The sequence below is a fragment of the Rattus norvegicus genome, chromosome 6 (assembly GCF_036323735.1).
Source record: "Rattus norvegicus strain BN/NHsdMcwi chromosome 6, GRCr8, whole genome shotgun sequence".
Taxonomy (NCBI): domain Eukaryota; kingdom Metazoa; phylum Chordata; class Mammalia; order Rodentia; family Muridae; genus Rattus; species Rattus norvegicus.
The window spans coordinates 143,271,462-143,285,589 of record NC_086024.1 but is presented as its reverse complement, the minus strand read 5'-3'; the positions used below and the strand labels follow the sequence as shown (position 1 = coordinate 143,285,589).

Here is a 14,128-nt window from a genome sequence, read left to right as displayed (position 1 = left end):
ATATACTCTTCAAAGTGAAATAGTAGTGTATTTGATGACATGTTTTCTCTTAAGAAGTCATAGGTGTGTTTCTACAAGATCTGTGGGAAAGGAGGAGAAGAGGAAGACTGGATTATAAAGAGAGTTCTAACTTAGTAGCCTCCCTACCTGGGGTAAACTGGCAGCCCGAATTACACACCAGGTCTTTGTCCCCTCTTCTGCCAGTTGTGGACTATGGATGTCCTGGGTGCCATAGCCATTTTGTCCTCAGTGATCCCAACAAGCATGCCAGTGAAGAAGGACGTTCCTTATGTGTGTAGTTATGAGAATGATCTGTTGGTAGCATGATCATAGGCATGTGGGAGCTTGAAGGAGGGGATTGGTTGAGTCTAGAATGAAATGGGAGCTTTTTGAGGAAGTGATATGTGGTGGTTCGAATAACTTCCCATAGGCTCATATACTTGAATGTTTAGTCACCAGGAAGTGGAATTATTTGAGAAGGATTTGGAGATGTGGCCTTGTTGGAGGAATTATGTCACTAGGATGGGCTCTGAGATTCCAAAAGCCCATGCTAGGCCCAGTGTCTTTGTCTCTATCTGATGTAAAAATCTGAGCTACTGCTTCAGCATCATGTTTGTCTGCCTCGTTCCATGATGATCATGCACTGATCTTTTAAAATGTAAGCAAGTTTCCAATTAAAAGCTCACTTTAGTAAGAGTTGCTGTGGTCATGATTTCTCCTCACAGCAATAGAACATTAATTATGACATAATCACTGGGATTGATCCTTAAAAGATCAAAGCTTAGTACAGGAGTCATGATTCTAAGACAAATATGCTTGTACTTAGAGATACCTGCCAGTGCGAACTTGAGAAAGGTGGGGTGAGTTGGGCTGGCCTTGACATGTCTGCTTCTGTGATGACAATCTAGACAGTGGCTTGAAGCGGGCAAGGTCTTACTCTGAAGAAGTGGAATGTTATTTTTCATGATATAGGATAATCAACTTGGAAAAATTTGAGTTTGGAATACAGGAAGGAGACCGGAATCAAGGAAACTAGTTTAGAGACCACAGAAGCAGCCTGAATGAAGAAGAGCGTGGGTGTGGAGAACCTGCCGTGCATCGAAGAGTACAATTGGAACCTGGTGCTCAGCCAGGTCATTAGGCCTTTACCATTACCTGTGACTCAAGCCCTGTGCAATCTTAGATGCGTTGGGCTTGCCCCATAGTAGATCTAAAACTGAGACCCGTGCACAGGACTCCAGAATTCACTGCCTCTGTAGTGTGAGGGACATTTAGAAAGTTTTACCCCTAGCTGAGGGAAAATGGGTACTTGGAAGAACTGGAAACCTCAAGTTTGATGTAGGCTCAGGAACCTGCTAGTTTGGGATGTGAACATCCGAGTCCCAGTGATCTTGAGACATAAGGGCATCTGCCTGCTGGGAAGCTAGAGATTAAGGGATTTCAACAAGACATCTGCAAAAGATGAGTTCATATGCTCACCTGCCGGAAGCGTAGGGAAATGGTGCACCTCATTAGAACTGTCATCACGGTGGAACTCATTGGTCAATACTCACTCACCTTGTCTCAGTATCGGACCTGTTGGCAATCATGTTTAGAAGCAATATTGTAATTTCTAAATTTTTCAGCAATGAGTACTTAGATAGTAACAAGATGGTGGATCTGCAGAACCAATCAAGTGTGTAATACCAGAAAAAGGAATAAGAAACAGAATAGATAAAGCCATGGAGGCAGCCTGGTAGGAGCGGCTCCTCACTGGGGGCAGTGTGATAGGAGCGGCTCCTCATTGGAGGACCTGTGATAGGAGCTGCTGCTCATTGGAGGACCTGTGATAGGCGCTGCTGCTCATTGGAGGACCTGTGATAGGAGCTGCTGCTCATTGGAGGACCTGTGATAGGCACTGCTGCTCATTGGCTGGAGTATGGCACAGCTAAGCGAGTGTAGGGCATAGTCATCTTCCGGGTTTGGCAAAAGCCATGTGTTTATCTCTGCCATTTATTTTCAGTCTTTCTCATAAAGATGGTGAACTGTGGGGGTCCACACAGACACTGAGTGTCAAATTCCTGCCTTCGGATCCTAATCACTTCGTTGTTGGCACCGACATGGTTAGTCGTTTACATTTTATCCTTTCTACCTAGCTTTACCTGATAAATATTGTTACATCAGAGTGACTTACTGTTTGCTTTTCATATATCTGAAAATTGTTTCTTGACTATTGTCTTGTCCAGTCTTGTGTCTAATACCTTTCTTTGGCTATTCTTGGTGTTCATGGAACAACTAGGGACTTATAAGTCACAGTACCAGGCAAGATTGGAGAGTCTCTCCCAAGGTGTTCAAACCTCAGCAACATGGTGTCAGACCAATAAAAGTTAACGTGATTGATTTTTCACCGTTCGAAGAAACAGTATTCTTGGTAAGAAAGTCACTTTTTGGTGATATTATTTACTTTTTGGGGTAACATAACATTGTGATTCAGTAGAAAATTTAGAAAGTTCTGGTCTCTTAGTGGTTTACAAATTAATCATTAGTTGGACCTCAGTCAGCTAAAAATGAGACACAGAGTATTATTAACAGAAAACTAAATCAAATTGATTCAAATTTAACTCATGTAAGAAATACAGGGTATTATAGAATTTAAAAGGAAGATACCCATGGTCAACCAACTCTCATGGCAACTAATCCAGTCCCACAAAATAGTCATCATTCCTTTCTGAGGGCCACAAGCCCCTGACCCAATTACCTTTCATTCGATTTATTCCCTTACATGTCACTGTCTCTTAACACTGTGATTTTGAGGACTAAGTCTCTAGCACATGAATCAGTGGGGACAAACTATGTTCACAACATAGCAGTGGTTTACCATCTGCCCGCCAGAGTGTGCAGTCTCAGGACGTACAGAACTTTTAACACCTCATGCAGAGAAGCCCGTTTTCAGTACTTAAGACCTTGGTGTCTGAGCCAAGTTGCACACCCAGACGTCGGGATCAGAGATTATTCACTTTCACTCTGGCCCCTCTTCCCAGTATGATTTTGTTATTTATATGAAATTAGGGTCTAAAATGTGTCTCTGTTGTCATTTTACTTTAGAATTAGATTCTTATAATTTTATACAAATGTATCTTTTTCCAAGCATGGGATGAATTAAAGAGTAAGGAAGAATTAATCTTCTCTTTCTAGGTTAATAATTTGATCGTTCACTAAACCACCTAAGTTTTGTTTTATGAGAGTTTCAGTCCAAAGGAAACACATAACCATGCAGTCACTACAGGTCCAGCTGGTTAAGAAGGTGGCCCTGCACCCATGAAGCCAGCTCCGCACCTGTGCTGCTGTGCTGCAGTCAGTGGCACTCAGCTCTTAAACACGCACTTAGGTTTCCAATGGAAACGTTTCCAGGGCACTGACAGCCGATGCCCAGTCCCTCACACTCGCTCACTGTGTGTCAGGATAGGGTTTTTTTAATTTTTAATTTTCTATTTACTCACTTTACATCCCACCCAATCTCCTCTCCCACTCACCCCCTTCCACAATCCTTCCTCCCTCCCCTCTCCCCTTCTCCTCCTCTGATACCCAGAGGGACCCCACCCTATCATTTCAAGTGTGAGGGTAGGTTTAATGTCTTTATGCTCAGAAAACAAGAGTGAGCCAAAATGTTACTGTACAAACGCTCTGAAACCTTTCCTGGGTGGTAAATCTCATTTAAACGAAAGAAAAGTAGGGTTTCCACATCCCAATTGCAGGCTGGCTGTTCCGATGGAAGCATCAGGCTACACCAGCTGACGTCTGAGAGGCCCATCATGCAGTGGGACAACAGCACCAGTGGCCGCTCTGTCACCAGTCTGCAGTGGTCCCCGACAAGGCCCGCTGTGTTCCTGGTCCAGGATGATGCGTCTAGGATCTATGTTTGGGATCTTCTTGAGAATGACCTGGGTCCTGTGGCCCAGCAGCCCATCTCTCCAGATAAGTGAGTACAGGCCAGTCAGCCTCATCTTTGCCCTTCTTAAATCACAGATTTAAGTTTACATTCAACACCACGATCATGTGTATTATATAGTCAGAGTACTTCTGACAGTAGTGTAACACCACGGTCATGTGTATAATATAGTCAGAGTACTTCTGACAGTAGTGTAATACCACGGTCATGTGTATTATATAGTCAGAGTACTTCTGACAGTAGTGTAACACCACGGTCATGTGTATTATATAGGCAGAGTACTTCTGACAGTAGTGTAACACCACGGTCATGTGTATTATATAGTCAGAGTACTTCTGACAGTAGTGTAACACCACGGTCATGTGTATTATATAGTCAGAGTACTTCTGACAGTAGTGTAACACCACGGTCATGTGTATTATATAGTCAGAGTACTTCTGACAGTAGTGTAACACCACGGTCATGTGTATTATATAGTCAGAGTACTTCTGACAGTAGTGTAATACCACGGTCATGTGTATTATATAGGCAGAGTACTTCTGACAGTAGTGTAACACCACGGTCATGTGTATTATATAGTCAGAGTACTTCTGACAGTAGTGTAACACCACGGTCATGTGTATTATATAGTCAGAGTACTTCTGACAGTAGTGTAACACCACGGTCATGTGTATTATATAGTCAGAGTACTTCTGACAGTAGTGTAACACCACGGTCATGTGTATTATATAGTCAGAGTACTTCTGACAGTAGTGTAACACCACGGTCATGTGTATTATATAGTCAGAGTACTTCTGACAGTAGTATAACACCACGGTCATGTGTATAATATAGGCAGAGTACTTCTGACAGTAGTGTAACACCACGATCATGTGTATTATATAGGCAGAGTACTTCTGACAGTAGTTTAACACCACGGTCATTTGTATTATATAGTCAGAGTACTTCTGACAGTAGTGTAACACCACGGTCATGTGTATAATATAGTTAGAGTACTTCTGACAGTAGTTTAACACCACGGTCATGTGTATTATATAGGCAGAGTACTTCTGACAGTAGTGTAATACCACGGTCATTTGTATTATATAGGCAGAGTACTTCTGACAGTAGTTTAACACCACGGTCATGTGTATAATATAGTTAGAGTACTTCTGACAGTAGTGTAACACCACGATCATTTGTATTATATAGGCAGAGTACTTCTGACAGTAGTTTAACACCACGGTCATTTGTATTATATAGTCAGAATACTTCTGACAGTAGTGTAACACCACGGTCATGTGTATAATATAGTTAGAGTACTTCTGACAGTAGTGTAATACCACGGTCATGTGTATTATATAGTCAGAATACTTCTGACAGTAGTGTAACACCACGGTCATGTGTATTATATAGGCAGAGTACTTCTGACAGTAGTGTAACACCACGGTCATGTGTATTATATAGTCAGAGTACTTCTGACAGTAGTGTAACACCACGGTCATGTGTATTATATAGTCAGAGTACTTCTGACAGTAGTGTAACACCACGGTCATTTGTATTATATAGTCAGAATACTTCTGACAGTAGTGTAACACCACGGTCATGTGTATTATATAATCAGAATACTTCTGACAGTAGTGTAACACCACGGGTCATGTGTATAATATAGTTAGAGTACTTCTGAAAGTAGTGTAACACCACGGTCATGTGTATTATATAGGCAGAGTACTTCTGACAGTAGTGTAACACCACGGTCATGTGTATTATATAGGCAGAGTACTTCTTTTTTTTTTTTTGGTTCTTTTTTTCGGAGCTGGGGACCGAACCCAGGGCCTTGCGCTTCCTAGGCAAGCGCTCTACCACTGAGCTAAATCCCCAACCCCGGCAGAGTACTTCTGACAGTAGTGTAACACCACGGTCATGTGTATTATATAGGCAGAGTACTTCTGACAGTAGTTTTAGTTCGTAGTCAAATTGAAATATACACAGTGTTCCTTTCTGTCCTTGGTCTCCAAGATCTCCACCCAAGTGTGCTCTGCTTCAGTTGTCCCATACTGGCCTGTCATAGGCATCCTATTCTGTTTTACATTGGCTTCCTTCTTGCTGGTCATTAAGCAATACTGTGAAAATCACTTTAAAATGCAGTTGTCTTATACCTAGCATCAGATAACACAGTGGATAGGAGAGTAGTGTAATAGTCCCCATCACTGTCATTGTGGAAGAAACAGTTTCTGTGAGTGTCTGACAGATTCAGCATGAGTGATCTACAGCGTATTCCTTCAAGGTGTCTCGAAGATGACAGGGCACATGAGGCATAGGTCACACAGTCTCCAGTCCCCAAGCACCCTTCCCACCTGTATGTGAATGAAACCTGTTGATGTGAATTTCAAAACATGTAAATTGTCACTGACACTTGTTTAAACACTTGTTAACATTTATTTATGTGTGTGCACAATTGTACATGCTATGGTGCTCATGTGGAGGTGAGATGACAACTTGTGGGATTCAGTTCTCTGCCCCTACCATGTAGGAGCCAGGAACAGAACTTGGGTCATCAGGCCTGGTAGCAAGTGCTGTTACTGGCTGAGCCATCTTGTTGATTTCTCAAGTGGACCTTAGCTTTAGCAATTCCCCTCCTTTTCCCTTCTTCCCTCCTTGGTTGATCAGTTCAACTGAAGTTTAGGAAGAAATTACATTGCTCTTTGAAAAGGAAAGAGGAGTATAAAAGTGACCAAAAATATGTTGGATGTTTGATAGAATGTAAAGGATATATTAAGATCTGAAATAAATAGGAATCACATTTACTTAGTTCTAGTGGTGGGTAAATTGTTATTGTTCTAATTAAACATCCATCAACAGAATTTCCTATAGTGGCATGTATGTAATCCTAGCACTTGAAAATCTGAGGCAGGGGGATTACAAATGTGAGGCCAGTTTGGGCTCATAGGGAATTCCTGAATAACTTGGGCTACACAACCCTACTTCATCATAAAAGAAAAGGAAACAAAAACTGTATCAACATCTGAGCATGGCAGCTCAGGCCCATTACCCCAGTATGTGGGAGACTGAAGTGGTAGGAAGATCAGTCGGTCCTCCTCTAATCAGTCAGGGATTAGAGAGCAATCTGTGCTGCATAGGAGCTCTGAAAAGAAACTTAAAAAGCCAATCAATCAGTCAATCAATCAATCAATCGCTGTAACCTGTGGGTCACATATGAACACATTTTACATCTAGAAAGTCTGCCAAGAGTCCTGGGAAGGCCATGGCAGAAGGGTCAGACACTTCTGCTGGCTGGGAAGGATCTAAGTAGGGGTAAACTTCCCTTCAGGTTATATTTCTGAAACACTGCTCAGCATGGTAGGGAAATGGCATTCAGAGGGCACACAGGGGTCAACACATGGTGGGACGGGCTGCTCACAGGAGAGTATAACTGTGGAGGGCCTGGGCTCAGGGTGGGCCTCAGCGGGAGAATGGATTTGTGCACTTTGACATTTATTCTTCCATGTTTGAGACTGGTGGCCTGAGATGCTGGGAAACCCCCACACTAGAGGTCATCCCACTGCATGTGTGGCCGAGAGGCCTTCTGAGCAGTTTGAAACCTCCATTGTTGTAGGGTGTTGATTCCCAAGGGCAGGGAGGAACGTCAGATGGGCAATAGTACCCTCCTGTGGAGTGGTAGAAGGCATCTACAGCTATACATCCTGTGAACTGCCTTCATGGATCTACCAGTCAACAGATCCCTGGTGTAGAAAATTGTGTTTAACAGACTTTCATACTGGAAAGAACCCAGATGCCCTTCAACAGAGGAATGGATACAGAAAATGTGGTACATCTACACAATGGAATATTACTCAGCTATCAAAAACAACGAGTTTATGAAATTCGTAGGCAAATGGTTGGAACTGGAAAATATCATCCTGAGTGAGCTAACCCACTCACAGAAAGACATACATGGTATGCACTCATTGATAAGTGGCTATTAGCCCAAAGGCTTGAATTACCCTAGATCCCTAGAACAAAGGAAACTCAAGACGGATGATCAAAATGTGAATGCTTCACTCCTTCTTTAAATGAGGAAAAAGAATACCCTTGGCAGGGAAGGGAGAGGCAAAGATTAAAACAGAGACTGAAGGAACACCCATTCAGAGCCTGCCCCACAGGTGGCCCATACATATACAGCCACCCAATTAGACAAGATGGATGAAGCAAAGAAGTGCAGACCGACAGGAGCCGGATGTAGATTGCTCCTGAGAGACACAGCCAGAATACAGCAAATACAGAGGCGAATGCCAGCAGCAAACCACTGAACTGAGAATAGGTCCCCCGTTGAAGGAATCAGAGAAAGAACTGGAAGAGCTTGAAGGTGCTCGAGACCCCAAAAGTACAACAATGTCAAGCAACCAGAGCTTCCAGGGACTAAGCCACTACCTAAAGACTATACATGGACTGACCCTGGACTCTGTCCCCATAGGTAGCAATGAATATCCTAGTAAGAGCACCAGTGGAAGGGGAAGCCCTGGGTCCTGCTAAGACTGAACCCCCAGTGAACTAGACTATGCGGGGAGGGTGGCAATGGGGGGAGGTTTGGGAGGGGAACACCCATAAGGAAGGGGAGGGGGGGAGGGTGATGTTTGTCCGGAAACCGGGAAAGGGAATAACACTTGAAATGTATATAAGAAATACTCAAGTTAATAAAAAAAAAAAAAGAAAAAAAAAGTCAAAAAAAAAAACAGACTTTCATATACTTATTTTTGTTCAAGTATTTTGTATTAATGTTTTCTAGTTCCCATTCTTTTTCATATGTCCCTTGAATATAGATATGTACTCTGGTAACAGAAAGTCATACACTTGTATACTGACTTCCCAGTTCACGTTCTCTTTTGCCAATAGGCTTGTGGCCATGACTATCGTGGGGGAACCCGAGAAGACCAGTGGTAGCTTTGTGGCCCTGGTGTTGGCCAGGACCTCTGGTACAGTCGACATCCAGAACCTGAAGAGGCGGTGGACCACCCCGGCAGCAGATGAGCATAGCCAGCTGCATCTGCTTCTTCAGAAATGAAGACCTAATGTCAGGAGAATGATGGGTACATGAGCCTTGATTACAGATGGATCCCTTCACTCTGTGTCTATGTGACTTTGTGTACATAGAGTGTGTATATTCTGTACATAATTTGCTTTAGAAGAGCAGTGCTTTGGTATTCCCAGGAAATAAATCACTATTTTTAATGGAAACAGTGAACATTTTAGTGTATACTAAACTTCAAGGGGAATATCGAGTGATGTCCCAAAAGCTCTTCCAAGAGTGTTTCCAGTTATTTTTGGAACGATTTAAAAATACTGTCACATTTATTATTGGATTTTAAACAGTCCACCATGAGAAGTACTTGGATGGACTGTTTTCTTAGCCAGGCATAAAGTGATGTACGTGTATCTCACTTGGGAGACGACCACCACCAGCCTTCTGTTTCTAAGGTTTCTCCAACACTAGCTTTTGGTGTGCTTTGAATGGCACTCATAGAATTGAGCCAGACACATTTTACTGTGTGATTTAGCATGAAAACCACCCTCATATAGAAATAATACAAGTAAATAAATTCTCTTGAGCATGGAGTAGTAGGGACTTAACTAATTCATTTGTGCTGTTGTAGCAGTTTGTCAGCACCGGTTCACAACATTCATTTTGTTTATGGTTTTGTTTCTCACAATTGGAGATGCTAGAAGTCCAAGGCTAGGAGTCCAGGGTAGGAGTCCCAGGAGGGGGAGACCAGGGCTGGGAGTTCAGGGCTGGGAGTTCAGGTTAGGAGTCCAAGGTTCTCCTTAGACTGTTATCTCCTAATACCATCGCCTTGTGGCTCAATGTCAGTTTCTGGATTGGAAGACCACACACGTCAAGCCACACCAGAGAGTCTGAGGGCGAGCTCCTGGGAAAACTCCCTGGGTCTTGCCAGTAGACCTGTAGGGAACACAGGCAGCGTATTTAAAGCTCTTTCTGTACTTTCCCCACCAGAACTGCAATGTCTTGGACCTAGATGGTGGCTGGAAAACTCTGCAGCCTGCATCTGATCCCATGGAAATATATCCTTATTTCCCAGAGACTATAAACTCTGATGTTCTTTTTCAGTTCATCCTTGCGTTACTACCCCCAGCATCTCATCCTGGTGTAACTACTCCCAGCATCTCATCCTTGTGTAACTACTCCTGCCCCTGCATCTCATCCTGGTGTAACTACACCAGCATCTCATTCTTGTGTAACTACCCCCAGAATCCCATCCTTGTGTAACTACTCCCAGCATCCCATCCTTGTGTAACTACTCCTGCCCCTGCATCTCATCCTGGTGTAACTACACCAGCATCTCATTCTTGTGTAACTACCCCCAGAATCCCATCCTGGTGTAACTACCCCAGCATCTCATCCTGGTGTAACTACCCCAGCATCCCATCCTTGTGTAACTACTCCCAGCATCCCATCCTTGTGTAACTACTCCTGCCCCTGCATCTCATCCTTGTGTAACTACCCCAGCATCCCATCCTGGTGTAACTACTCCTGCCCCAGCATCTCATCCTGGTGTAACTACCCCAGCATCTCATCCTGGTGTAACTACCCCAGGATCTCATCCTGGTGTAACTACCCCCAGCATCTCATCCTGGTGTAACTACCCCCAGCATCTCATCCTGGTGTAACTACCCCCAGCATCTCATCCTGGTGTAACTACCCCCAGCATCTCATCCTGGTGTAACTACCCCAGCATCCCATCCTGGTGTAACTACTCCTGCCCCAGCATCCCATCCTGGTGTAACTACCCCAGCATCTCATCCTGGTGTAACTACCCCAGGATCTCATCCTGGTGTAACTACCCCCAGCATCTCATCCTGGTGTAACTACCCCCAGCATCTCATCCTGGTGTAACTACCCCAGCATCTCATCCTGGTGTAACTACCCCAGCATCTCATCCTGGTGTAACTACTGCCCCAGCATCCCATCCTGGTGTAACTACTGCCCCAGCATCCCATCCTGGTGTAACTACTGCCCCAGCATCCCATCCTGGTGTAACTACCCCAGCATCCCATCCTGGTGTAACTACCCCAGCATCCCATCCTGGTGTAACTACCCCCAGCAACATCTTTGCTTCTTTTTTTCATTGTGCTGACTTGGAGCTCATTCATTATCACAGAAATGACAGAATAGTTCAGAGAGGCTTGTCTCAGTATGTACATGTGCACATGACACATAAGCACATGCACAGGACATACATACATGGAGGCATGCACAGATACACACACAGCATGCACATACAGACCTAGTCAGGTATTGCTGTAGTTGTCTGGTTTCTCTCCACAAGGTGGCACTGTCTTTGTCCCGTCATACTGGTCACTGAATCACAAGGAGCAGTGGCCAGCCGCAGAGATAGAACACGTTGTATAGCACTGCTTGGCAGAAAGGGAGGGCTGCAAGAATGTGTGGGCAGAGGGCATGTTTGTGTGATTGGCGCAGTGCCACTGAGTGAGTGGATGTTTAGCCAACCCTTGTTGAACAAGGGACTGGAATCTCCTCTCTGTAGCTTCATAAACTCGAGAGTCAGTCACAGATGTGGGAGTGAGGTGAGGCACTGGGCTCAGTACTGGTCTGGAGTGTTTATATAGGTTTCCTTCCCAAGCTGGAGTCAGTGTTCTTATGTCTGGATTTCCTCTGTTTCTCGATGTCTGTGAGTCTTAGACAATCGCAGTGCTTGACAGTCGCCTCCGTCTGACTCTGTGCTGCCTGGTTTGCTTCCTGGTTATGTGGCACTTTTGAGTTTCATGACCCAAGTGTAGCACTGTATGAGGATTATTTTTAGTGTGGATAGGGAAGATCAAAAACCTTCAGTTGGTTTCTTCGTTTGTTTGTTCCTTTGTCCCCCAGGGCTGTTTAGGTTGACTGGCATCACAGGAGGAGAAATGATGGTCAGAAAAGACCTAACAAGGAGGGCCAGCACGTAGTGGCTGTGTGGCCCTCTGGAAGTCTGTGTATATTTGAGGCACTGCCTTCGAGGTAGCACTGTTTGTGACCTAGACTGTCTGTGACCTAGACTGTCTGTGACCTAGACTGTCTGTGACCTAGACTGAATGTGACCTAGGCTGAATGTGACCTAGACTGTCTGTGACCTAGGCTGAATGTGACCTAGACTGTCTGTGACCTAGACTGTCTGTGACCTAGACTGTCTGTGACCTAGGCTGTCTGTGACCTAGGCTTTCTGTGACCTAGACTGTCTGTGACCTACACTGTCTGTGACCTAGAAAGTCTGTGACCTACACTGTCTGTGACCTACACTGTCTGTGACCTACACTGTCTGTGACCTCCTACACTGTCTGTGACCTCCTACACTGTCTGTAATCTCCTACACTGTCTGTGACCTCCTACACTGTCTGTGACCTCTTACACTGTCTGTGACCTCTTACACTGTCTGTGACCTACGCTGTCTGTGACCTACGCTGTCTGTGACCTACACTGTCTGTGACCTAGAGCCATGTGCTGAGTGTGTGCAGGGTGAGAGACTGTTCTTCCCCCAGTATTGGCAGCCTCCACTCCCACAGTGTCCGAATGTTCCCTTCTCAGGCTCCACAGCCAAGTGTCCTGTGAATTACACAGAAATGCCGAGATGACAGAGGAAGGAAAAGAGGCCTCTTTTCTCTGGGGACGACAACCCAATGTATTGTCCCCTCCACTTCATCGAAGTGGGCTCTCTTGGCCTCCAGTAATGGCCAACTTCTCTCCCGAAGGTTGGCAACACTCTTGCAGAATGAAACCAAAGTGTGATTGCCCTACTCAGTGCAGCCTCTCACCACCGATAACAACAAAAACCCAAACGGTATCCCATAACAGCTTAGGAAAATAAATGGAAAATCAGCTCTGCCTCCTGTTCAGCTTCCCCTGGCTAACATCTGTATATCCCAGGGAGGCAGAGTGCTCCACTCGCTTATGGATTAGATCCCAGCCAGCAATCATCTATAATAATTTATAATTGGACACTCCAATTTATAAACTTGTCAGAAAGAATCCTGGGTACATGAAGGGTGAAAGAGCCGCACTAGAGTACCAACTATGGAAAATATGGTTTCTTTTTTGAATACTTTGCTTAGAACATTTGGTACAGTGACAGGCAGAAGATAACCACACTAGCCAGCAGTTGTATATCAGAAAACCCCCACTGGCTGGGAGTATGCAGCACTCTTAGATTGTAGTTTGAGAGAAGAGCAAACCCAAGCATGAGGCTGACTCAGCTTGGGGTGCTTCGCCATGTTTACATCCTCACTGTGATCTTGGCTGGATGTAGAGTCTCTTTAACATTCTGCTTAGCATCTTGGTGAGCCCTGCCTCACAGAACAGGACTTGTTTGAAGCACAGGCCTGTTGGTGAGGCTAGGGGTGTCTGACATGTGCAGTTTCTAGGCCCCTCTCACTCCACCAGCTGCACAGTGTCCTGTGGAGATGGTGTGAAGGTTCTGGTAGAGTTGTTTCCCTCCCAGCAGTTCCTGTTGTCACCAGCTTCTGTGGGCGCCTTAGATCTAAAGGGATGTTCATCATAGGCCTCAGGGCATCCAGCATGGCACCAAGTCTACAGATGCTGTCTCTCCAGGCTTTGGTCTGGGTGGTTTCTGATGATTGAAGGTACATGTCCTGGCTCCATTGAGCTTATCCTGAGGGAACCTTACTGATAGCACCGTATCAATTGGTTCCTTATCCATTCACAACCGAGAAGCTATTGAACAGGAGACAAAAGTCCATTTGTAAAAGCATCATGCAGTGTGGCATGTCAGGCACAAGGGGGCAGCAGCAGCAGCCTAAACTCTGGCCAGCCTACTTCTCTACACTTATGCCTGAATGCTTGATTCCAAACACAGCCAGAAGCAGTATGCTTAAAAACTCTCGCAGTAATAACCAAAGAGAGGATTCTCCACATTGATCAAACAGCGGAAACATTTTTATTTTTAAAAAGATTTTCTTTTTATATGTGTCAAAGTCAAATAGCCAAAATGCCTGCCTGCCTCTTAGCACAACATTTTTTCTAGGGAGGCTGTGTTAGTGCTGGGTATCTGGAGGCAGCTTAGAGTCACTGAGTCTCAGCGGACACCCACTAGACAAGGAGACACACTACATGTGGTCATGTGCCAAATGGGGCTTTCAGAAAGCCTCTAGCTAAATCCATCTTTGTGGTCCTGACGTGAGGCTTAAATAGTGGTA

At 44.6% G+C, this 14,128-nt stretch overlaps 1 protein-coding gene across 11 annotated transcripts in view; it reads left to right on the top strand.

Annotated features, from left to right (window-relative positions):
• Positions 1–9,149, top strand: part of Dync2i1 (dynein 2 intermediate chain 1) — a 56,566-nt gene extending 47,417 nt beyond the window's left edge. For 9 of the 11 annotated variants that reach the window (XM_039112430.2, XM_017594198.3, XM_039112429.2 and 6 more), the window contains 4 exons: positions 2,003–2,102; positions 2,279–2,410; positions 3,735–3,958; positions 8,801–9,142. In XM_039112430.2, the coding sequence (XP_038968358.2) occupies positions 2,003–2,102; positions 2,279–2,410; positions 3,735–3,958; positions 8,801–8,969 (625 nt within the window). In that variant the 3' untranslated portion in view covers positions 8,970–9,142. Of the gene's footprint in view, positions 1–2,002; positions 2,103–2,278; positions 2,411–3,734; positions 3,959–7,523; positions 8,440–8,800 lie in introns of those variants that run through there. The other 2 variants (NM_001191773.1, XM_063262030.1) reach the window with 2 other exon arrangements.
• The last annotated feature ends 4,979 nt before the right edge of the window (positions 9,150–14,128 follow it).